The 23,943-nt window shown below is 34.7% G+C and overlaps 1 protein-coding gene across 2 annotated transcripts in view; it reads right to left on the bottom strand.

The window, feature by feature from the left end:
- LOC136040976 (MAP kinase-interacting serine/threonine-protein kinase 1-like) overlaps positions 1-23,943 on the bottom strand; it is a 73,861-nt gene that overhangs the window by 15,157 nt on the left and 34,761 nt on the right. For both annotated transcript variants that reach the window (XM_065725450.1, XM_065725451.1), the window contains 4 exons: positions 17,757-18,015; positions 13,100-13,254; positions 8,862-9,059; positions 2,964-3,172 (listed from right to left, as the gene is read on the bottom strand). In XM_065725450.1, the coding sequence (XP_065581522.1) occupies positions 2,964-3,172; positions 8,862-9,059; positions 13,100-13,254; positions 17,757-18,015 (821 nt within the window). The remainder of the gene's footprint in view (positions 1-2,963; positions 3,173-8,861; positions 9,060-13,099; positions 13,255-17,756; positions 18,016-23,943) is intronic.

Raw genomic sequence — 23,943 nt, 5'->3', positions numbered from 1 at the left:
TCGAAAATTTACAGCCAAATTTTAACAAAATTTTTATTTATTAACAAAGTTTTTCTAAATCTGACTTTTCTTACTTTATAAGGGAAAAGATATGTGAAAAATGAAAATTTCGGATTCAATTTGCTGATAATTACTGCCAACTGTGCCTACTGCTTTTTCTTAATAAAAATAAAATTTTTAAATATAACAAATGATTATAAACGTTAGATTATTTGAATTTTTCTGCCTCTAAAATTTGTGCGCCCGGGGCAAGTGGCATCCAAGATTTTGTTCGGGGAGAGGATGCAAAAAAACCTTAAAAGACGCATAATTTTTTTTTATATGCATTTTCGTTATGATTTTGCGAGTCAGAAAAAAATGGGAGGGGGTTCAAACTCGATACCCCCCCCCCCACCGAGATGGCCTTGGGTAAGGGGTAAAGAGCAAAACTTTGGATGGGGTAGAGGAGGAGCGTTCGCAGCTGCGTTGGCCTCGAGTGCTACAGTGAGCTAATATTAATAATAGCTTTTTCAATATGCTTAGTCAGAAACAGTGGTCAATGTCCATTTCAAAATTACGATTCCCAATATGCGTCTCAATCTACGAGCAAGTGAACAAAACTGCGAACTCTACAATTTCAATTATTACGAAATTGAATCTATGACATCAAACTCCCAAATTTCTCAAATTTAGCCATCAGATTCATGTTTGACTAGTAAAACAGGACTTGTTCTTGATAGCCTATGGAAACCAACGAGCCTAGTTATAGATTACTTTCGCCTGATTAATTTACAATTTCAGAGCAAGGACAATACAAATTCTAAATTCATGCGTAAAGAGAAAAGTGACAACAGTAAAGCTAAATTAAACGTCTAGTTTTCTTCTAAAGGTGTGACTGCCAATCTTAACACTTTCATGTAAAAAAAATCATTTAATTATTCTATTTAAATGTCTATATAACTTCGAAGAGAAAATAGATATTAATTAACTAAATAATAATATCCTTTTTATTTTTGCGTGTTAATTTATACAAGTAGATAAGTATACCCTCTTAAATTAAAAAAAAAATTACTAGGATCATGAATTTAATTAGTCAATCGACAATTTAAGAACAATACAAACTGTAAATTCATAGGTAAAGGTAAAAGAAACAATTGTATGACAAAATTGGACATCCTGTTTTCCTCTAAAACTGTGACCACCACTCTTAAAAGTTTTATATTAAAAAAATGTAATTTGTTTCTTAGTTAGTTCAAATCTTTTTTATAGTCAATTAAAGAAATTTAGTTTTTGTATTTTGTGTATTAATTTATATAAACAGATAAATATACTCTCTTCTTCAAATTAAAAAAGAGTTTACTAGGATATTGAAAAGTAATTCCACTCTGGCAAAAACAAATTAATTCTATAATAAAGTAAATTAATAATATCCAACCGTCCTGTAAACAACACTTTTATGATCCTCAAAATATTTCGATTTTTATGTACTGACCCAAGTAAAAAGCTTTTAAGGTAACTAGTAAAAATTCAAGAAGCGCTAATTTAACTGCTTCTATGTTTTTATGCATTAATTTAAAGTTTTTTTATAATTAGTTTCATTTAACTAATTATAATTGTATTATAACTATAGATCATTGTAATAGCCGTCCTGGCCGAGTGGGTTGGTGCGCTGGATTCGGGATCCCTTGTCTGAGAGGACGCGGGTTCGAATCCCAGTGTACCCAATTCTTCGGTTTGGGACGGGGGTCAGTGGCCTAAATGGGTACCTGGAGAAATCTGGGGAAGGTAAACAGGAAGGGTGTGCGAAAGCACAGGATGGTTGGCCCCCAACCCCCCATTGCACTTCCTGGCTGAAGTGCCAAGAAACGGAGATCAGCACCGCCGGTACCACACGGTTGCCAACGCGGTCAGTTCCTAAAGTGCTACAATTGCCCAAAATTTACTTGCTACACAGCAGTATTCGGTGCTATAGTAAAAAAAAAAAAAAAACTGATTGTAATAGCACTAGCATAGTACGGGCTACAGGTGGCAACCCTGGACTCAAGGCCACCTGGATTTGTTTCAGCTTCTTCTTGTTGGATTTTACTAAAAAATTCATTGATCTACTTATAGAAAAATTGATACTCGGAGTTGATAATTTTTTTTTTCTGGACTTGATCAACTTTAGCACTGAAAATCATCTATACCCACCCAAATTGAATTAACCCTAGGCTCAATAAGAGCCTTGATAATGCCTCGTCATTATCATTATCAAAGCTTCCTCATCTGCCCTTTTTTCCTAGGATATGACTCTAGCTCAGTTCCAGGGAACGATTGCTTTCCCCTACGCGTATCAGAAACATCCATAGGCGAGCTTTGGCTGCTGTGGATTGGAATCACCGATTTGACAATATGAATCCGAATTTATGTTGTGACTTAGTAAAGCTGCAACAGTTTCATCGCTTTTGCGAGCAAATTTTGAATATGCAAAAAAAAAAAACATTTCAGTATCTCTAACAGAGATAGAAAAGGATTAGATGTTTAATTTCGTCTAAGATGCTTCGGGTGGATTCGTTCTACTTACTACTACTGACAACTCACTGCAGCACCAAACCACCCGAGTCCAAGACAGCTGCACACACTCCACCCATACCCAAATCTATTCAAGGCCTCTCTCTTTCCAGGAATTTCCCATCTCCCTTGGATCTTCCCTTTATATCTTTCATTGGCCAACACAGAAACGCATACTCCTCCTCAATCCCATTTCTCTTCAAATTTTCCTTATATCGTCTTCCAACCCCATATATCGTCTTCCAACCCCATTCACCATGAATTCGATACCTGGAAATTTGACGCTAAACCTAATAAATGAAAAGAAAAACCATTACACGTGTGCAAGTGAAATAATCTCTAATTATATCATGGTTAGAATGTTACATTATGCAGTAAAGGTTGCAGCACTTAACAGAGAACATGCAATAACAGTGAAAAAAAAGCTTAGATACCTCCTAATGACTTGCGGCGTGCTGAGAGGCACTTTGGCACCACCATTTTGAATCCAAGGGTGGGCCAATACCTTTTCAGCTGAGATCCTTTGATGGGGATCTTTCTGCAAAAGACGAGAAACAAGGTCCTTCGCGTCTTCTGACACTCCAGCCCAATCCTCAATCGGGAAACTGTAATTACCTTCCTGGATGGATTCGAAGAGTATGTCCTGAAATTGATTTGAGGTTTAACCATTTGTTTCAAAGTCGCTTGGGGTTTTCCAAAAGGAATAATATCTAATATCGATAATAATCTAATATCAAAAGGAATAACAATATGGAGTGGGCTGGCAAAATCAATACTATAAAATAAATAACATGAAATTAACAGGCAATGCTAGCTTTGGTTATACTAGGCTACGGTAAATGAAAACGCAAAATATTATACAGCAGAATTATTTAGAGGAGCAAAGCAGTCTACGAGAAGGGTTTCTTTTTTCCTATTATAAAAAAAGAACCATAAAAGTCTAAAAAATATATAAAAAAAATAAAAATATAAAAGATAAAAATACGAAAATATAAATAAATAATAAAATATAAATAATGATAAAAAAAATAAATAAATAAAAATATATAAAAATAAATAAAAAATATAAATAAAAAAATGAAAATATAAGAAATATAGTTCCTATATTTCCAATCCTACGTCTATGCCAGTAACTATCAAAAAAAAAAAATTGTGTCGCCTGTAGAAACAAACGTGACGTAATTGTGAAACCGAGTCTTCATTAATTGTGAAAACTTTGTTGATCTTCGATATGGTTTTTCCCTCATTTTGTTGGCATTGATTCCATTCTGCGCAAACGGAAGAGGGGGCAAGGGTTGAATTTGAGGTGGATTTATCGTTTCCAGAGTATGAAAATTCAAATGTTCAAGGCATTTCTTGAAAAAAGTGAATATCCCAGCCTCCTCAAAGTTTTTCTCCGCTAAAACTTTTAGGCAGTAACGTGCATCAAGTCTTTATTGTTCTAGAATGAGGTATTCGGCACTGTGAATTAAAAAATTAGAGCGTATTAAAATGGAGAACGTACTAACTCTGAAAAAACCATTAAATTTTATGGACGCTTTAAGCAACATTTGCTTTAAGCTTTGGGCTTTAAGCAACATTTCGAAAATAGTCCTTTAATTTTGAAGTTTTTGCTTTTTATCTTCTTGCTTTAAATTTATTCCTCTCAATTCCGTATTATTTTCAGTTTCTCATTATTTGAATTTCTGTCCTTTTTCTTCGTTTCCGCTGAGGACATCCCGTTGACTAGGCAGCCTAAATATCCTTGGATAAACATTTCCTTCTGTGAATTTGATTAACCTTAGATCCACTCACATAGTTCTTTTTTTTATTTTGTCACGGCTGCGCTGTTTGGCTTCAGAAATTTAAAACATCAAATTAAATAAAAAATTTCTTCTTTATCTTTTAATCCAAACAATTTTCTATAATAATTGCGAAAGTAAAAATAATGTTTTCGTTGATTAAAAGAAAAAAATAAACAAATATGACAGAAAGTAGAAACATTTCTAAAATTAGGGATGATTTGTAACTAAGGGAACATACTAGAGAAATGGCTAATTTCCAAAATTACTAAATGTAACACGCCAGGATATTTCTACGCAGTTATAACTGCGGTTGAAAATTTAATACGACTAATCAGGTTTCTAGGAATAGGTTTTTTAAACTACGTAGAAACTCTGGCTAGCAACATATACTGATTTACATGATAGTTTTAGAAGCACTTTTTAAACTTCGACGTGACTAAGGGGCCGCTTAATTAAAAAAAAAAATCACGCGCACCAAGTGGTACTCGCCACACTCCACGGGAGTGAGCCACGCGTGGCCCCCAAAGACGCATGTGGATATTAATTTTCTTAAGAAAATGACATTGCTAATAACTTGGGAGAGGCAGCAAACAATTGTATGTGAATTACTAAAACACAAGAAAAAAATGAATAAATTAGTAATGAAATTATTATAAATAAATAAATAAATAAAATAGTTATCAAATTAAAAGAAAAACATAAATTAGCTAAACTTTCAAAAATTGAAGAGAAAGCCAACATAAGAAACATTGATCTGGTTAAAATTTTCATGTGAAGATCTGTCCAAATATGACCTTCTAACCTTAGAAAAGTTACGAATATCTGGTTCTTGAGACAATTTCTGTTGAAAATTAGCTCTAAAGTTTTTCACTGACTAGACAGAAGATGTTCTAAAGGAAAATTCTAGTGAATCACGGAGCAAACGGTTTAGGGGCTTTGCGGACTACATGGAAACACTAGCTAGCAACATTTTAATTGTGCATATTAAAATACTTACGGCACACTTCTACATTCCCCCCCTAGAATTCTGTAGAGGGAATTTCTAGATAATCAATCAGTAAAAAGTTAAAACTACATGCTTTAACTTTTTACAGACATTTTTATGCTATAATATTAGCACTAGGATATCTAGTTAAGGGCCGCCGTGCAAAAAGTGGGGTAGCAAAGTAGCAACGCTACTTGGCAGGTTTCAAATTTGTTGGCAGATTTGGTCTGAAAATATCATTTTTACATATAAAAATAATTTTTAGTAAAAAAAAGCTGTTAAAACACAAGTTGTTCTGCTAAAGTGTTGGCAGCTTTTGGAGTTCTGCTACTGGCAAGTTTGGAACATTTCACACACCTGGTTAAGGATTTCGCAGACTACGTGGACCAATTCGTTCAGAAACAAAGGATCTTTACACAGCGACGTTTATAACGTTCAGTTTATTTTAATTCAGACAGGCATATTTAACTGAGGTAATCCCCTCCTCCTCCATCCTTTTTCACAAGAAAAAACGTATTTGTTAAGAATGAATAGAGAAAGAAAATACGAGCACATGTGTCTCCATCTGGCACTTTATCAAGCCTCAGTCACATGAAACAAAAGGTGATTATTTATTTTTATACCAGACAGGGTCTTATTAAGTATTTGTCCTTGAGATAAAGCAAAATTACTGTTTCTAAGAGAATAAAAGAATCAATAATGCATAAGGCCCTAGAAATGCCATATCGTTCAAAATGGATATCCTATATGCAGAAACTGCATTTTCAGTTGGCAAAAAAAAAGCTAAGCAAAAAAAAAAAAATGAAGCCTTCTCTCGAGTTACATCGATTATGTTTCCACATGGAGACACGTAACGTGTTAATCTTTAGATCAATAAGATAGCTAATAGTTTATATAATGTAATTAAATTAAAAGACTTAGCACCAATTTATAAAAACATGGCAGATGGGGGGGGGGATTTTTTAAATTTGTTCTAATGAAGACACCAGAAAATATATATTTTAAAAATCAAGGAGATTTTTTAATGAAAATATCAAATAAACCATTTTAAAAATCAAGAGAGGACGATTACCCCCTGTCCCCTCTAATTATTACCCCTGATTATCAAAATAACTGGAATTTACGTGCAAGCTTTCTTGCATGTAAGATGCATTTAGCTTCACGTTAAGATGCATTTTTTATTTAGATAAACAAAATTTTGCAAAACGCAACAAAAATTGTTAATATATAATTTTTTTTACATTTTTCGAGTTGAACGGTATATAGCCTTGATATGAAATACATGTTTTTATTTAGGGTACAAAAAAAGGAAATATTTTATGCTATGCAGTACAGCGTAATCTATGATCAAGGTTTTCAAATTACAGTAGACAACTGAACCTTCAATTTCGAATAGAGTAAATGAATTTCTAAAAGTAGTCTTCAAGATAGAGGTACTGAAAAATGTCAAACCAAATGGTTACAACTGCCACAGAGGGACAGGGACAGTTTTAGGGAAGGGACAGAGGGAGCACGTGCCCTGGACGTAGAAATTTTTGGGACACAATAATAATAAACAATCTAACAGTTATAGTCATTTTGTAGTTTCTGAAATATTATTAAATGAAATATTAAATGAAAATAATTAATGAATTACTTATTAATTACAAAAACAAACGAAAAAATAATTAAATTATAATAATTAATAATAATTAAACAATTAAAAAAATATTTATTAATTAATATATGTAAAACAATTTTGTTAACAAATGAAAAGTTTGCCTGAAACTTTTGTGGTGGAAGTAGGGGGTGTAATCAATATTTTACCCCAGGCACAAGAAAGGCCAGAACCGCCACACATTTGATATTTTCACACTTCTCAGATGATTCCCCAACACCATTTGTCAGGCTATACTTAAGAGGGGGGGGGGGATCAACACAAAATGTGCTACTGATCCTCTCCTTGAGGACAGCTTAGCAAATAGTTTTCAGCAATTATTTCAGGAGTGTGAAAATGTCAGTCAGGCATTAGTTAGGTTGGACATTGATTACGAGAATCACTATGAGTTTCCTGGCAAGCCTGCTAACTTTCTCAGTCGTTAGGAATGAAAAAGGACCATTTTATGTATTTCATATTTGGATGAACAAGAGTGTATAAATTAAATTGTATAGCTGGAGAATTCTTTTCAATTTGCAGTGGCGGTTCTGGCCTTTCTTGCGCCCGGGACAAAATCTTGATTCGTCATCTCTCACAAACTTTTCAGGCTAAACTTTCATTTACTAACAAAGTTATTTTCAATGTACTAATTAATTTAAAATTTTTTTTTAATATTTTTAAATCTATTTAATTATTATCATTTAATTGTCTTTATTTTATAACTCATTTTACTAATTAATTAAAAATTTACTAATTATTTTCTCATTAACTACACCCTTTACTTAAATTTAATAAAAACAAATTTTCGAAAATTACAAAATGATTAAAACGGTTAGATCATTTATTTGAAATTTTGCGCCCCAAAATTTCCTCATCCAGGGCATATGCCCCTCTCTGCCCACCTCTAAAACCACCTCTGTCAATTTGGAGATGGCTAGGACACGTTTAAGGACTAAATATCGTTCTCCATCTCGGGCTAAACGAAAAGTAGGTCATCCATAAATGGGGGAGGTCATAAGGAGGGAAGGAATTAGAACTTATTGGAAGGGGAATAAATTCAATAGATTTGGATGGACGTGTAGCTAAGGCAGCTTTCTTGGCCTCAGGCGACTTGGTACTGCAGTGAGTTGTCAGTAGTAGTAGTATTCGAGCTAGAAGTGCTGAAACATGTGATATGCCAATAAGGGCTTATCTTCTCTTCCTCCTATAAAGTGAACACGTCTCTCCAAAGTGGACAATAAATTACATCCAGGAGATAAAAGTATTACATATGCCCTTTGATCTTGGCCCGCCAACAAAAAATACGTAAATATGTTAACTCAAAAACATCTTTTAAAAATTATTCTTTGAAAGCAAACAACTTTATTCTTCGAAAATACAGAAAGACAAACCTGTACAGGGATTGAAACCCCTCAAATTGTCTAAGCAACTCCCTTAAAAACTTTGAAATAACAAGTTAAAATCCCATAAAACTCAGAAATATGAAAAACACTTTTAAGCATCAAATAATCTGAATATTCCAACATCCCTTAGTTTCAACCAAGAGCGCATCCAGGATTTTTGCTCATGGGGTGGGAGGGGGGGGGGGAAATAATACAAAAATACAATAAAAATTTGTTTATATGCATCTTTGTTACGTATTTACCAGTCGACAAAAATTTCAGGGGGATGGAGGGTCGAAACCGGTAAACCCCCTCCCCCAGAGACAGGGCGTTTCAACTGCGTATTCTTGAGGAAAGGAAATTCGTCTCCAAATATTGTAGGAAAAGGTCGTAAAGATTTATTGAAGCGAACATTTTTATGAACTTTCCATACAGCTTTCCTAAATTTGTAATATAATATACCATAAAAATGTAATATTCCAGAAAAGAAACGGCAGAATATTTATCAAACCAGCTCAGGGAAGAGGGTCATCAAAGAAACTCACCTGACAAGCAACACAGGCCTCTCCTCTATCCCATCCGCAATCCCTGCCACAGCTCCCATAAAAAGGTGGATAGCCAACGAGAAGAATGTAAGCAATAATACCGAGTGACCAGAGATCGCAACTCTTATCGTACACTGACTCAGTGTCTGTAACAAACGCATCAACAACTTCGGGTGCCATGAACTCTGCACTGCCCACCTGCAAACCAAATGGTATTGTATAAAAAAAAAACAACACATAAATAGATTGCAAACACAAGAAAAAAAAAAGAGTGACCAATAAGTTGATTTAACGCAAAAGTTATACAACCATTAGAAAACAAAAGCCCTTCGCTAGTATGCTTACAAATACCCAGCCGTGATGCGTTTTTTTCTAAGGGGTCCAAATCTTGGGGGGGAGATAAAAATTGGAGGATTTTAATTAGGGAAGAGATTTAACCACATGACATGTTCAGTCAAATTACATTCTTACAAGGATTCCTTCGGCTATTTTTAGGGGGAACCCCCAGTAAGATTTATAGTAGAAAATGAAGAGTCAGGTACAAAATTAAGAAGAGCAAACTCGTCTAAAAAAAGAATTGGGCGTAAAAAAATATTACCTTTTCGTTTAAAAGTATGATATAGTTTTCTGATGTATGGTTCATCATGATTTGTAAAGTAGGCTATCATTTTGTTGCGTGATTTGAAAAAAAAGAACACTTGAAACAAATAAGATTTACAATTTAGAAAGGGCAGAGGTGTGCAAAAAATATAGCCAGTCCCCCCCCCCCCCCTAAAGACCTAGAGTAGCTTTTCGTGAAGAAACAAAATGCTTACCTGAAAAAAATTCAGAGATTGCAATCTTCCCCTCCTTCACTCCAGGAAATACATGTATGAACTCAAAAGCATTCTCAACGGAGTAAGATTTGGAGGGGGCGGTAAATACTACCATCTTTAGGAGTGACTTAAAAAACCACATTTCTGCTTGTTCTGGTTATCAATTATTGTTGACTTGCTATTAGGTAAGAATATACTGACCATATTTCGTCTAATTTGCCTTTTATGACTCCCCCTCATCCTCTCCCCCCGATATTGGGGGCTTTTTGCTGCCGATTTTCAAGAAGTAAAACTAACAATTTTTCCTTTTTTTTTATTCATATAGCCACCCCAAATGGAGCTTAGAATTAAGTGAAACAAACTCCCTTAAATACAAACTATAAATTACACCCTCCCTCCTCCCCAAAAGCAAAAAAAAAAACAGGAGAACATCTTGGCACTGGAAGTTTGTTTTATCTGCGTAACAAATCCATTTGAATTCGCAGTAAAATCTGGCGGGACTAACAAAACACAATTTAACTCTTGGCAAAACTCTTTTAGATCAAGATACAATCCAGGTCACTTAAAAATAACGGTGAGAAAAAGTCGCGAAAGTTTCGAACAGGTGATTTCAAATGCACACTAGCTTGACTTATGGTAGTGTATTCCAAAAATACAAACGGAAGTTTATGTGACTTTCATCACATCTTATGCACCAGCAAAACATGCTCTAAAACACACTTTCTCTGCTAATACTAGATATGTTCAGCAATTAAAAACCTTTACTTGCGTTTCATACTTCTTTCTAAATTTACATTATTATACTAGATCAACATAGTGATGATACAGTGATAAAAGCTAGAGTGGTGGCAGTGGTCAATTATGGTCCTGAAACATGAATCCTTCAAAAACGGAGGAGGATTTTGTTAGATGTTTTTCAGAGAAATTGTCTGTCTGTGGCTTCTTTTGAACAATAATCTGTCTGACCGAATGTCAAACAGAAAAAATGTGATTCTATGCTATAATGAGAGAAATGTTAAGATGGGTAAGAAATTCTGCAGATGAAGGTTGTCAGATTACCAAAGATGGTTCTTCCCGGACAAACATCTAGGGCCAAACAAAAAGCAAGCCATCTCCGATCGGTGTGGGACAAAGTTGTAAGAAATGATTTAAAGAGAATTGGGACTTCCTAGGAGTCTCTAAACAGGGAAACTTTGAATGAATTGGGATGGAAGATTGGCGTGCGCAACGATGTAGGCCTCAGGCAGCTCGGTGTTGCAGTGGTTGTTAGTAGTAGTAGTAGTGGTTTACACGTATATTGATTTGGTCTAATATATGGCATATTAAACAACCTTCTAAGGAACTGTTACACCTAATGGTTTTCTTTGTGTAAACATTTTATTATAAATAAATATCTACCTTTGTGATTGAAAGTTCGTAACTCTCAGCTCTTAAAACAACCGTTTGACATTAAAGAATGGGCATTTGGGTTGAGTATTTTAGCTTTTTTGCCTGTTCCCGATGGAATCTGCTGCTAGTTTAAGCATACCTAATTAACCACATCTTTGTCCAATTAAACATAAATTCCATAAAAATGCGCAATACGACTAGAATCGAAATCTTGGGCATGGCCTTTGTTTCACCAGATGGTTGGGTTTTCTAATAAAACCCCCAATTGATTGTTACTTGAATGCACTTGGTGGCGCCAACTGGGAAGAGGATATGGAGGGGGTATATGCACAATAGGTCACGGAAAATTTCTTTTTTTTTTATGTACTTTCATTACAGAATACTATTTTTTGGTGTTTTAACAATAAAAAAATCTAAAAATTACTCGTTCCAGATTTTGAATAATGCAGTTAACCCCTCCCCTCAACATTTCTAAGAATTGGCGCAACTGAGCATTTAAAATCAGAATTTATGTTTCATAAAGGCATTGAACATTCTGCACTACAGAAGACACAACAGCTACAACACCATTATAGTTGTTTACTTGATACGCCTTCTTTAAAAACTTTTTTATATGAAATTTCTTCTGTTCATGACTTTAAAATTTAAAATAGTTGCATAGAAAACGCTGGCTTTTCTTGAAAAATTCAGCTTATAGGTCATTCATGGACCCTCTTCAAAGTATAGCAGAAAGCACGTCTTTCTCTCTTTCTTTATTAGATCATACAGAAAATTGAACCAATATATTTATATTTTATTTTGATGCACTCTAGCAAATTATTCCTGGGAAGAACGTCTTTGAAGTTACAGTCTCTCAGCAAATACTTCTCTATTCAACAGAATGAACCCTTGAATCTAGATGTGTTCAAAGCAAATTGGGCAAATCAGAAAAAAAATGGAATGATCCTAGATGCCCTTCTTTCATCAAATTTTTATTGAACAAATCAGATTATACAAACAAAAGCCCTAGGTCCACTTCTTTCTTCGAGAGTTTATTAATGATACCATTTCAATTCTTAAAGTCAAAATGGTAAAAACTGTTAGAGAGAAAAACAAACTTACCAAAGTGAGTAATGGAGAACTGCTGTCTTCATAGAACCTTATTCCAGACCCCAGGTCAAAATCACGGAGTTTAACCGGTAAAGTTTTCCAGTCCAGTTTTTAAATTCAAAATGGTAAAAATTGCCCAGAGGGAAAAATAAGCTTACCGGAGTGAGTAGTTCAGGAGTGAGTAATGGAGAACTGTTGTCTTCGTGGAACCCTATTCCAGACCCCAGGTCAAAATCACGGAGCTTAACCGGTAAAGTTTTCCAGTCCAGTTTTTAAATTCAAAATGGTAAAAATTGCCCAGAGGGAAGAATAAGCTTACCGGAGTGAGTAATTCAGGAGCGAGTAATGGAGAACTGTTGTCTTCGTGGAACCCTATTCCAGACCCCAGGTCAAAATCACGGAGTTTAACCGGTAAAGTTTTCCAGTCCAGTTTTTAAATTCAAATTGGTAAAAATTGCCCAGAGGGAAAAATAAGCTTACCGGAGTGAGTAGTTCAAGAGTGAGTAATGGAGAACTGTTGTCTTCGTGGAACCCTATTCCAGATCCCAGGTCAAAATCAGGGAGTTTAACCGGTAAAGTTTTCCAGTCCAGTTTTTAAATTCAAAATGGTAAAATTGCCCAGAGGGAAGAATAAGCTTACCCGAGTGAGTAGTTCAGGAGTGAGTAATGGAGAACTGTTGTCTTCATGGAACTGTATTCCAGACCCCGGGTCAAAATCACGGAGTTTAACCGGTAAAGTTCTCCAGTTCAGTTTTTAAATTCAAAATGGTAAAAATTGCCCAGAGGGAAAAAAAGCTTACCGGAGTGAGTAATGGAGAACTGTTGCCTTCGTGGAACCTTATTCCAGACCCCAGGTCAAAAACACGGAGTTTAACCGGTAAAGTTTTCCAGTCCAGTTTTTAAATTCAAAAGGGTAAAAATTGCCCAGAGGGAAAAAAAGCTTACCGGAGTGAGAAGTTCAGGAGTGAGTAATGGAGAACTGTTGTCTTCGTGGAACCGTATTCCAGACCCCAGGTCAAAATCACAGAGTTTAACCGGAACTACGCTGTCCGGACGGACGCACAGTATGTTTTCCGGCTTCAGGTCGCGGTGAGCAATGCCTAAAAAAAATAGAATTTTTAATTCGATGAATAGATATGGAGATTTCCTGGAGATGGTAGGTTTTAATTTTTTTTTGTCCAATTTCAAGATCTAATATATTCATGAGTCTTTGTCTAGTACTAGATTGGTGATGTAATCGTGGGAACTGTTGGTGAGTGGATTTCTTATCTATTTATTTTCAGGCGTAGTTCAGTATTAATATGTCCAGTTTTATTATTAATTAGTTATTGTAAGCTGTTTCCCAAATAACGGGCTTTCGATCCATTAATTCCTTAGCAACTGGGGGAATATATGTTAGTATTCGAAACTTGTCTAAGATTTGGCAATAGTAGACAGGGTAAGACTGTCCAATTTTGTCTCGAGATCAGGGATCGAATGAAAACTTTTATTTTTGGGGGAGGGGGAACATTCAAACTTTATGTTGGGGGAGAGAGGGGATTGCAAAAAGGCTTTTCTTACAGAGCCAGTTTTAGGGGGGACATTGCCCCGGACGTAGAAATTTTAGGGGCCGAAAATTTCAAATAAACAATCTAATATTTATAATCATTTTGTTATATTTTGAACTTATTTCTATTAAAACAAAACAGAGGGCGCAGTTTATTTTCCCATATCTTTCTCCACATAAAGTAAGAAAAGTAACATTTAAATAAATGAAAATTCTGAAGAAAATTTTATTCAAATTTGGCCAGAAATTTTGTAGAAGACAGAGATGGGGGAGGGGGGAGCGGGGAAATCAAGATTCTGCCTCTAAACCGCCATTTCCTTCCTCCTATCCTTGGTATTTGATAGGCTTTTGTTTTTTCTCTAACAAAGTTCTTTTTCTAAGTTAACATTCGTGCGTACTTTTTCCCTTCTTTAGCTTGTCGTACGACAAGCTTTGCTGCTAGTCAAGCAAGTCAATATTTTGGCCGGTTTTCGAACATTATCGCATTAACAATATTCTATAGTTTTTCCATATCTTAAGCTAGGTGAAAAATAAACATGATTGCAAGGCAAAAAAAACGAGGGGCTGTCAACTTTCCACAACTTGGCGTACATCTTTGAGCGCCATGTGTGCTACATACTTCAACCCCACATTATACAGTCTTTGCAACGCTTGGGCGAGTCATTTCAAAGCAAGCTGGTGTAAGTAAATTCTTAAATACATTCAAAGACCACACTGACTATACAAGACGTATGACAAACAAGAAAAAATAATATAATTAAATAACCGAGAAAACGAAGATAGTGTCAGCTAGTGGAAAGAAAAGGAGCGAAAAGAACAAAAGCAAATATTTTGGCAAGGACGTCCGCCAACATGGGCGTAATTTGCAATAGGACTGGGGGCAATTGCCTCCTACAGGTTCAAGTTTACTCTCCCCCAGACCTCAGCTTGCCCCCCAGCTGAAGTTTAGTCTCTGCAAAAATCTTGTCAAAACTAAGATAAGCCTTCATAATTCAAGTATCCAGGAAAACAGGTCAGTTTTCTTCACTTTATCTTTGATTTTATGGTAAACATATGGATCATTTTACAATTTTCACTGTCATTTTAAATTGATTTGGGAAAATTGGCTCAAACTTTGCCCCCCCCCCCAGAATTTTGACGAAATTACGTCACTGTCTGTCAAAGTGTTTTCCTATCATTTCTTCCAATTGCTTCCTACCGTCCTGGGAATTGAAACAGAGGTGATGTTTAAAATTGTCAAAAACCAAAGCCAATACCATCCTGAGAAGTTAAACCAAAGTCAATTCGAAATGGCTTTGGTTTAAACCAAAGCCAAAACCAAAAACCACAGTCAAAAACCAAAGCCGAGATCATCCTGAGAAGGCAGATAATTGCAACAGAGCTGATGTTTAAAACTGAATAATTTGCTGGACCAATATCGTACATCTAATTCTAGGGTAAAATTGCATATCAATATAAGACCGAAAATATAAATTTAAACCAAAGCCATTCGAAATAAACCGAGAGCCAAAGAACTGCCATATATTAAAAAGCTGAAAATAGAAGCGACTCTATGACCTTTCTTTGAGTTTTGGAATGTATTTTGAGTTTTCTTTGCGACAGAGAAAATAGGTGTGGTCTTCTTTCTTGCCACCCTTAGGGCGACCTCAAAATTTAATTGTTACTTATAGCAGTCATTTCAACTGAAAGACCTTAGAATGCTATAGACATCAAATATCATTATTTTTAATGATCTTGATGCGTTTTTTCTTTGTGAGTAGAAAGCATCTTATTTGACGAGTTTAGAACAAGATGGGGAAATCCAAATACAATTCTGTACAACATTCAGCACACTGGATAGTCTAATTCATATTAGGTTTATTAGTTTCAACGTAAATTTACTAACATTACTAAGATAGAGAACTGATTTTGGCCAATTTATTTAAAAGTATATCCCTACCCACAAAAATCCTAATCTTTAGAACTATCAGTAAAATGGGTCTTTTTGATTGTATACTTCGAATTTCACCCTTCCTTCCGTTTGAAAATAATATTGCCATATGAGTGCATGCAGTTTATGACTATATGGGACAGGGGAGTCCTAAGAGCAGCAAAAACGGGCAAATCATTCAAGTGAAAATAGACTGACGTCTTGGAAGGGAGGATGTGAAATTTTAAATAAAATGTCTAATCTTTGAAAGAACGAAAAACAATTCCCTAATTGAGCCCTCTGCTCCCCCATCTCCCGTGCAATAATTTTCAATTCAGTAAAATTTTGGGCAGTCAACTTACAAAAAAAAACGAAGAGAACAACCCAGTCTGTTAAAAAAACCATAAATCTAATAAATGAAAAAAGGTATGCAGAAAAAAAAATATTTGTAGGACTGTCATAAATCGTTGTTTCATTGAAATTGTCAGCCAACAATTTTGTTACAATACCTGAACCCGGAGTTTAATTCTCAGGGGGAGGGATCAAGAAATTTAAATAAAATATCTGATCTTCAAAAGCATACAGAATTTCCTGGTTTATCCGTTTCCTCGCCCTTCCCCCGTACTATTTTATTTAGACCCGTATAAATTTCCGCCAGACTGTTTTTATTATTATTACTATTAACTAAAATATGATAAAAATGTATACAGAAAAACGAGAGTATGGCTATTTATATTAGTAGGATGGAAGCTTTTTCCACCAGTAAAGGAACAAGACACAAACAATCTTTGAGGTGTGAGGTAAGGTTATTTCTAAACATACCAGAGACGGACAGCAGATTACAGACAGTAGCGTCACCTAGTAGTATTTTTTTTGACTATTTTCTAATCTGACCAATGGGTCTCTCCAATCCCAAATTAAGAGACAAAATGAAATTGGTACAAATGTAACGGCACTAAATATTCCCTAAATCTGCAGGATTATGAAAAACTAGCGTTTTGCTGAAAACACAAAACAAATACATGATTTATGGTACAGTAGGAACAAAAAGCGCTTTAAAGTGTCTGAACATAGCAAATCAGTAAATTGTTTACTCATTTTTAGTCGGACCCATGGCTGCATTCTCGAATCAGTAAAAAGTCCAAAATGAAATCAGGAAGTCCCATTCGTCCTCCAAGGTAATTTTACGGCCACAAAAATCTTGGCTGGCTTCAAGAGAGCGGTAAGCCACTCGTGTCTGTCCCACAGGCACTGAATTTATAACTATACAACTGACACAGTAAAGGAGGAGGGGGATATAAAACCCACCATACTTTTTGAGGATATAATTGCTAAGAAAATTAAAATAAAGACTTTAAAGTAGTTAAGACTCCTCCTCCCAAGAAAAATAAGTAGAACCCTCAGAAAAATTGGATCTTCGCCCAACATGAAATCCCCGACTTAAGCCTACTTAAGTATACTTTCGGAATGCAATTTTCGAAATGTGGTATTTACACAATTCCTCTCTGTTTTCCCGAAAATATTTTAAAAGAGCTGCACTGTAAGAAAAAGCCAACAAATAAAAAAAATAGTTTTTTTGGTATTTACATTGAAAAAAATGTTTTTAGGTATTTCCATTGGGAAAAACAAAAAATAGCCCCGTCCCCCACCCCCCAAATTTTCGTGTATTAACACTACTAAAGCATTTAATCAACATTTTAATCCTTCCAGTCTGAAAAGGTAGCACTTAGACTTACTATAAAAAATAGATGACACTTCACTCCATGGGGACGACTAGTAGGAAAACTTATTTTCTATGATTCAATAAATTGCTTCTGATGCTAGTAAATGTTCCTGAAAATTTTATTAGGCCTTCAAAATTATTCATACAATTTAAAGAGAGGGATTTAACAGGACGAGAGAAAGATATTCAGTGCCGCTGAGTTTTAGCAGAGTTTAATTTCGTTGAAATTCATTGATACCCTATAATTAAAAATTTGACTTCATTTTATTAGTAACCAATAAAATTTCAGCTACTTTGTGCGCGTGAATTATTTTAAACATGAATTTCTTTTCATCCAAGAATTAGAATTTGGTGACTATAATCGTCCCGATGCTTTTTTTTCTTACTATAGCCTAAAAGGATAGAAGTGCAAAAAATTTTATACCTTTTTTGTGTAAAAAGGCAAGAGATGAAGCCAAATCTCTAATAACCAACGAGGCTTCATGTTCAGTAAAATGAACTCTTCTTTGGATATGGCGCAAAAGCGGGCCACCCACTACCTTCTCAAAGACCAAATAAAATCTGTCATCTTCTTCAAAGAATTCAATGAGCTGGATAATATTGGGATGACCATGGCAGTGGTGAAGCGTTTCAACTTCTTTGAAAACCCGCGATCGACTATGACCAGGTACTTTTAAAATTATCTAAAACAAACGAAGAAAAATGTATCCATCTTTTATATATCCCATCTTCATATCCTAATTACACATAGATGACAGGGAGATGGATACATATAGATGGCAGGGGAGGGAGACCGTCAGGCCTATATCCCCCTCAAGGTTTTGAGATATTTCCGAAACTTTTACATTTTCTACATAATTCATTTATATTTTCCATTATATTTAAATGCATGACCAGAAATACACCTATCCACGCACCTTAAACATATTCCTATACATATTTAATTTATCTATTTCACTTTAATTGTTGTATTCTATTTTTTTATGTGACTCTTCCTCTGAGTAAGTGACTCATATTCTATTTTTTTTTATGTGACTCTTCCTCTAAGAAAGTGACTCGTGTCTTCCCTCTACTTTGCAGGCTAAGGTGCCTTTAGGGGAATTAGTATATTGTAACTTATGGGATAAACGCTCACGCTTTCCTAGTCTCCAGGAATACATACAATTTTGTCATATTGAGGAGAAACAAGTACTGTAATAGAAATAATAGTAACTGAATACAGTAGCGGTTCGGGCCTCTCTTTCGCCCAGGGCGAAATCTTGATAAGCACGCCCTCTACTGTCTCACAAAAATTTTCAAAGAAAATTAAAAAAAATTTCATTTGTTTTAATCCGACTTTTCTCACTTTTGTCTTGGCAAAAATTATTAATAATCTTGTACCAACTGATTGCTTCTAATTCTTTAATTACTTTTATAGTCTTACTTTGTGCTTAAAATTTTATTTAGAATTACTTAAATTTGATCTACTTACTTTAATTTTCAAAGAATGGTGATGAAAATATGGGAAAAACGAAAATTTCTCGATTTAATTTGTTTATAATTACTGCCAACTCCACCCTCTACTTCATTTAAAATAAAAAAAAAATTCATAAGTTATAAAATGATTATCACCGTCAGATTATTTATTTGAAATTTTGCACCCCAAAATTTTTACACCCCGGGCAAATGCCCGGGGTGCAAAAGTAAACTTTGCCGTTTGCAAAATGAAAACGGTTGCAGTAAACTTTCATCACAAATGTCTACGGGTCAGCTCCTTTATGCTCGCATTGAATAAAAAATAGACATTCAAATTTAAAGCTTAGGAAGGTAGAATATTATACCATTATTTTTTCTAGTTTGTAAAGTTTTTTTTTTTATTAGAAGTAGCCTATCCCCGATTCAAGCAAAGCTAAAACGCAATGACTGCAATATAAAATATATTAACATACAAATATTTGACATTTAATGTATATTTTTAATTTTATTTGTATTTTCATTTTACATTTTATCTATTTAATTTATATATTATATCTAAATACAAAAATTGCAAATTTTAAATATGTTTAGTTATAATAAACATTAAATTTCAAAAAAAGTGTGCTACATTATGTTTTAGTACTATATGTCACCTGCTTTATTACTACTAAATATTTTTATATTTCGGCAGAAAGTCAACATTAAAACACATTGATCAGACAACAGACATCTGGAATCATTTTTTATTTCTTCAGTAAAATGTGGTGAATCATAGCTATTGACTTACAATTGCAGAATAGACTATAAAGACAAATTGGCATTGTGACTAAAACATATGTTTAAACAATTGTGTTTAACAGGCATCACTGTTACAGCGCATTAAAAGAAAAAACACATTTTTTGATAATACCTACATAACAACGCAAAACTAATATTCGATATCAGCAGTTTATATACAAACACTCAAATTGCATTTGAATGATTTTTTCCCTCAGAATTTAAAGACGCAAATACAGTTTAATTGCGTAAGAACAAAAACAATGATGTTCCAATACAATAATAAATGAGGGGGCCACGGTTGTGGAGTCGGTTATAAGCTATAACCGACTTTGACTCCAACTTCAACTATAGACATTTTCAATTTGCCGACTCTAACTCCGTTTAGAAAAAATTTATTATAACCCCGACTCCAAAGCCAGGTTTTAAAGCTTTATTTAACCAGATTTTACTATTTATAGACAACTTCGACTCCAGACATTTTCAATATCTATAAATAGGAATAAGTTTGAATGCTGCAAAGTGTTCAGGGGGGGGGGGTACGAAAGAAATTTATAATTTATTATAATAAATATAAATTAATAAATATAAATTTACTAAAATTCCGACTCCACAGCCCTGCTTTAAAGCTTCATTTAACTAGATTTTACAAGTTAGAGCCAACTTTGACTCCAGACATTTTCAATATCTACAAATAGGACAAAATAAGAATGCTGCAAAGTACTAAGTTCTCTTCTTTAGTTTACACGGTAGTTATGTGCCCAATAGTGTCTGTCTAGGTAATAGTGAGGTGGCACCCACCACTGCACTAACATATTTAGGTCTCCCGATTGGGTATTCGATTGAGAATACACGAAAGCTTTTCCTGTGGAATGGTGAGCGCAAACTTAAAATTGCTTATGCTAGTGTGGTGACCTTGCAGCTTAATCTGGAACAGGAAGCCCTTTCTCGAATATATAATAGTGTGGCTCTCTTGAGCATTCTATATTTAACCCCATTTTGGGAAATTTTTTACTGAATCTGATAGGTTAGTGTTATGAAAGTGCTATTTTAAGTACACGGAATTTTTGCTTCAGGCCCCTCGGTGGTTCAAGAATAGGTATATCGTTAACCGTTTTGGTGTGGTGGAACTGGTTCAGGCCGGAGATGAACAGATTCAGAAACTGAGTAACCAGTTAAGTTAATCTTAATGAAATGTGCCAAAATATGATGCAAATATAATAATTTAGTAACAAATTATTGAAAATACAAAACAGAATTATGGAAAGCAGGCCGCCAAGAATGCAATATATTAAATAACTAACCTAACCAACTCTATATATTAAAATTTTAATTAAAATATACACAGATAGTAGTGTATCTCACTCAGGCTAACTTAATTATCTCCGAGTGCACACAGAGAGAAACCAGTTTAGCATCGGATCAAGAACAACAGTGTGGTCGCTACAATACACAAGTGCCTGGCTTTGTTTTAGAGAGACTCGTGTAAATGTATGTAAAAACTCCACCCAGGCCAGACAAAGGTGGGAGGGTATTAATATAGCCTACTTGTAGAATAACAAAAAAAGTTTCCAAGAGGAAATTTTTTTAGAGCGACTGAAAGGGATCTAGATGACTCACGTCCAGGTGGAGCAAAACATGTAAAAATTGGCATAGAAATGAAGGCGGAAAACTTGCTTAGTTGGAGGTTATTTCCATTATATTCTGGGTTATACATTTTGTTAATAAAAGTCGCATCACAAATTGTTGTGTGATTTGGTTAAAGCTTGAAGAAATGAAGATTATAACAGGTTCTGATCAATTTTGTTGGATATCGCAGCCTCGGACTCCAACTCTCATCGACAATTCGATACTAACTTCCCTTAGTTCCTTGTAAAAGCTAGTCATAACAGCGGTTAGCAACCCTTGCAGGTTGGAAAACACTCGTCTACAAACACGGACAATTTCAATTTTGATCTCTTGCAGTAACTAGGTTGTTACTGTTTGTTGTAAGGAAATATTCAAGGGAAACAGGAGCTTCCAGGGAGGGTGTAATCAGTGAAGCTTAAACAAGATTGGGACAGAGGAGGAGCGTGCGTAGCTATGTCGGCATCAGGCCGCTTGACGCTACGGTGAGTTGTTAGTAGTAGCCTTAGCAGTCTACAGTTTTTCCGTGATAGCCTCATAAATATACTATCTACTTATAGTAATACAATGCGCATAATTCAGGATTGTCAAATCGGAAAATCTTATATACAACCGAACTGTCAATGCATAAAGGCGCAGAAGAAACTCGTTGCTATTTTAAGTTATCACCAAGTTGAGTGCCCTACCCGACAATAGGAATATCTTGTTTAACCACACCAGTAACGGAAGTAGACATTAACAACAAAAAAACTAGTTAACCAAGTTTTTTTTTAGAAACTTAAACGAGCACCGCTCCTTCAGACAGGAGCGGGGATCCGAAGTAGGCTCACATTTTATTTAGGTCGATAAGAACAAATGCTTCTAATCTGCACTTCTACAAAAATTATAGGATTAAAAGCGCTCTTTATAGGGCTAAATACTATAAGGGCTCAAATTTTCGTAAGACAAAAGTATAAGTAAGATCTAAAAAATACAAACAAATAAAATATATTCTAGTGAATCATCAGTTGAAAATAAAAAGACGAAAAAAAAAACTTAGAACCTAGATAAATTGCCCCCTCGAGTTAATTAAGTTATGTCGATCTTTATGTCGTTTCGTCGTATTTTATTTGGTTCTCAAGATATTACGGAATTTGAGTTGTTTTGCTAAATTGTTATATTCCCTTTTATAATTCACAGGAAACTTTTGAGAAATCGTAAAAAAAATAGCAACAAATATTACCCTTTTCCGGTTTATGCAAGCTGATTGTGACATTTACGCTGCACAACACGACTCTTTTTGGGCCACCGAATTGGCTAGTTTTAAAAAGTCGGTAATAACTTATAAAATCCTGTTCTATAAAGATTTAAAAGAGAGTTGTGAAGCTGGAGTCGTGGAGACAGAGTTTTAGTAATTTTTTGCTGGATAGAATCGGAGTTGAAACCAGTTATAACTACAGTCGACTCCACAGCCCTTGTGCAAAAACAAATCTTCTTTTTTTTTTTAGTTTCGAGACCAATAAGCTGATTTAACGCAGAGGTTATACAACCCTTAGAAATCAAAAGCCCTTCACTAGTATGCTTACACATACCTAGCCGTGATGTGTTTTTTTCTAAGGGGTTCAGATCTTGTGGGGAGATAAAAATCGGAGGATTTTCATTAGAAAAGGGATTTAACCACAAGAAATATTCAATCAAGTTAATTTCTTACGAGGTTCTTTCGGACCAATTTTTTAGGGGGAACCCCCAGTAAGATTTATAATAGAGAATTAGGAAACAGGTACAAAATTAAGAGGAGCAAACTCGTCTAAAAAAAAATTGGACGTAAAAAAAACCTTATTCCCTTTTCATTTAAAAGTATGATATGGTTTTCTGATGTATGGTGCATTAAGATTTGTAATGTAGACTATCATTTTCTTGCTTGGTTTGAAAAAAAAACACATAAAACAAATAAAATTGACAATTTATCAGTTAATAAATTGACAAATAAATGCTACGACCCAGAGCAGCATTTCGTGAAGAAGCAAAATGCTTATCTGAAAAAATTCAGAGATAGCGATCCCCCCTCCTTCACTCCAGGAAATGCATGTGTAAACTCAAAAACGCTTTCAACGGAGTTAGATGTGGAGGGGGAGGTAAATACTACCATCCTGTATTACTGACTTAAAAAAAGCATATTTCTGCTTGTTCTGGTTATCAGTTATTATTCACTTGCTATTAAGTAACGATATACTGACATTATTTCGTCTCTTTTGCCTTTTACAAATCCCCCCTCCTCCCACCCGATATATGGGGCGTTTTTGCTGCCGGTTTTCAAGAAGTAAAAATTACGATTTTTCCCTTGTTTTATCCATATAGCCAACTAAAATGGAGCATAGAATTAAATGAAAAAACTGTTATAGATAATACCCTCCCCCCTACCAAGTAAAAAAAGCAGAGACTATCTTGGCATTGGAAGATTGCTTTATTTGCATAACAAATCCATTAGAATTCGCAGTAAAATCTGGCGGGACTAATAAAAACAATTTAACTCTTGGCAAAACTCTTTTAGACCAAGATACAATCCAGGTCACTTAAAAATACCAGTGAGGAAAAGTTGCGAAAGTTTTGAACAGGTGATTTCAAATGCACACTGGCTGGACTTATGATAGTGTATTCCTAAAATACAACAGGAAGTTTATGTGACTTTCATCACATCTTATGCACTAGCAAAACATACTTTCTATGCTAATACTAGATATGTTCAGCAATTAATAACTTTACTTACGTTTCAT

Source organism: Artemia franciscana, chromosome 21, assembly GCF_032884065.1.
Source record: "Artemia franciscana chromosome 21, ASM3288406v1, whole genome shotgun sequence".
NCBI lineage: Eukaryota > Metazoa > Arthropoda > Branchiopoda > Anostraca > Artemiidae > Artemia > Artemia franciscana.
This window is presented reverse-complemented; position numbering and strand designations above follow the sequence as displayed.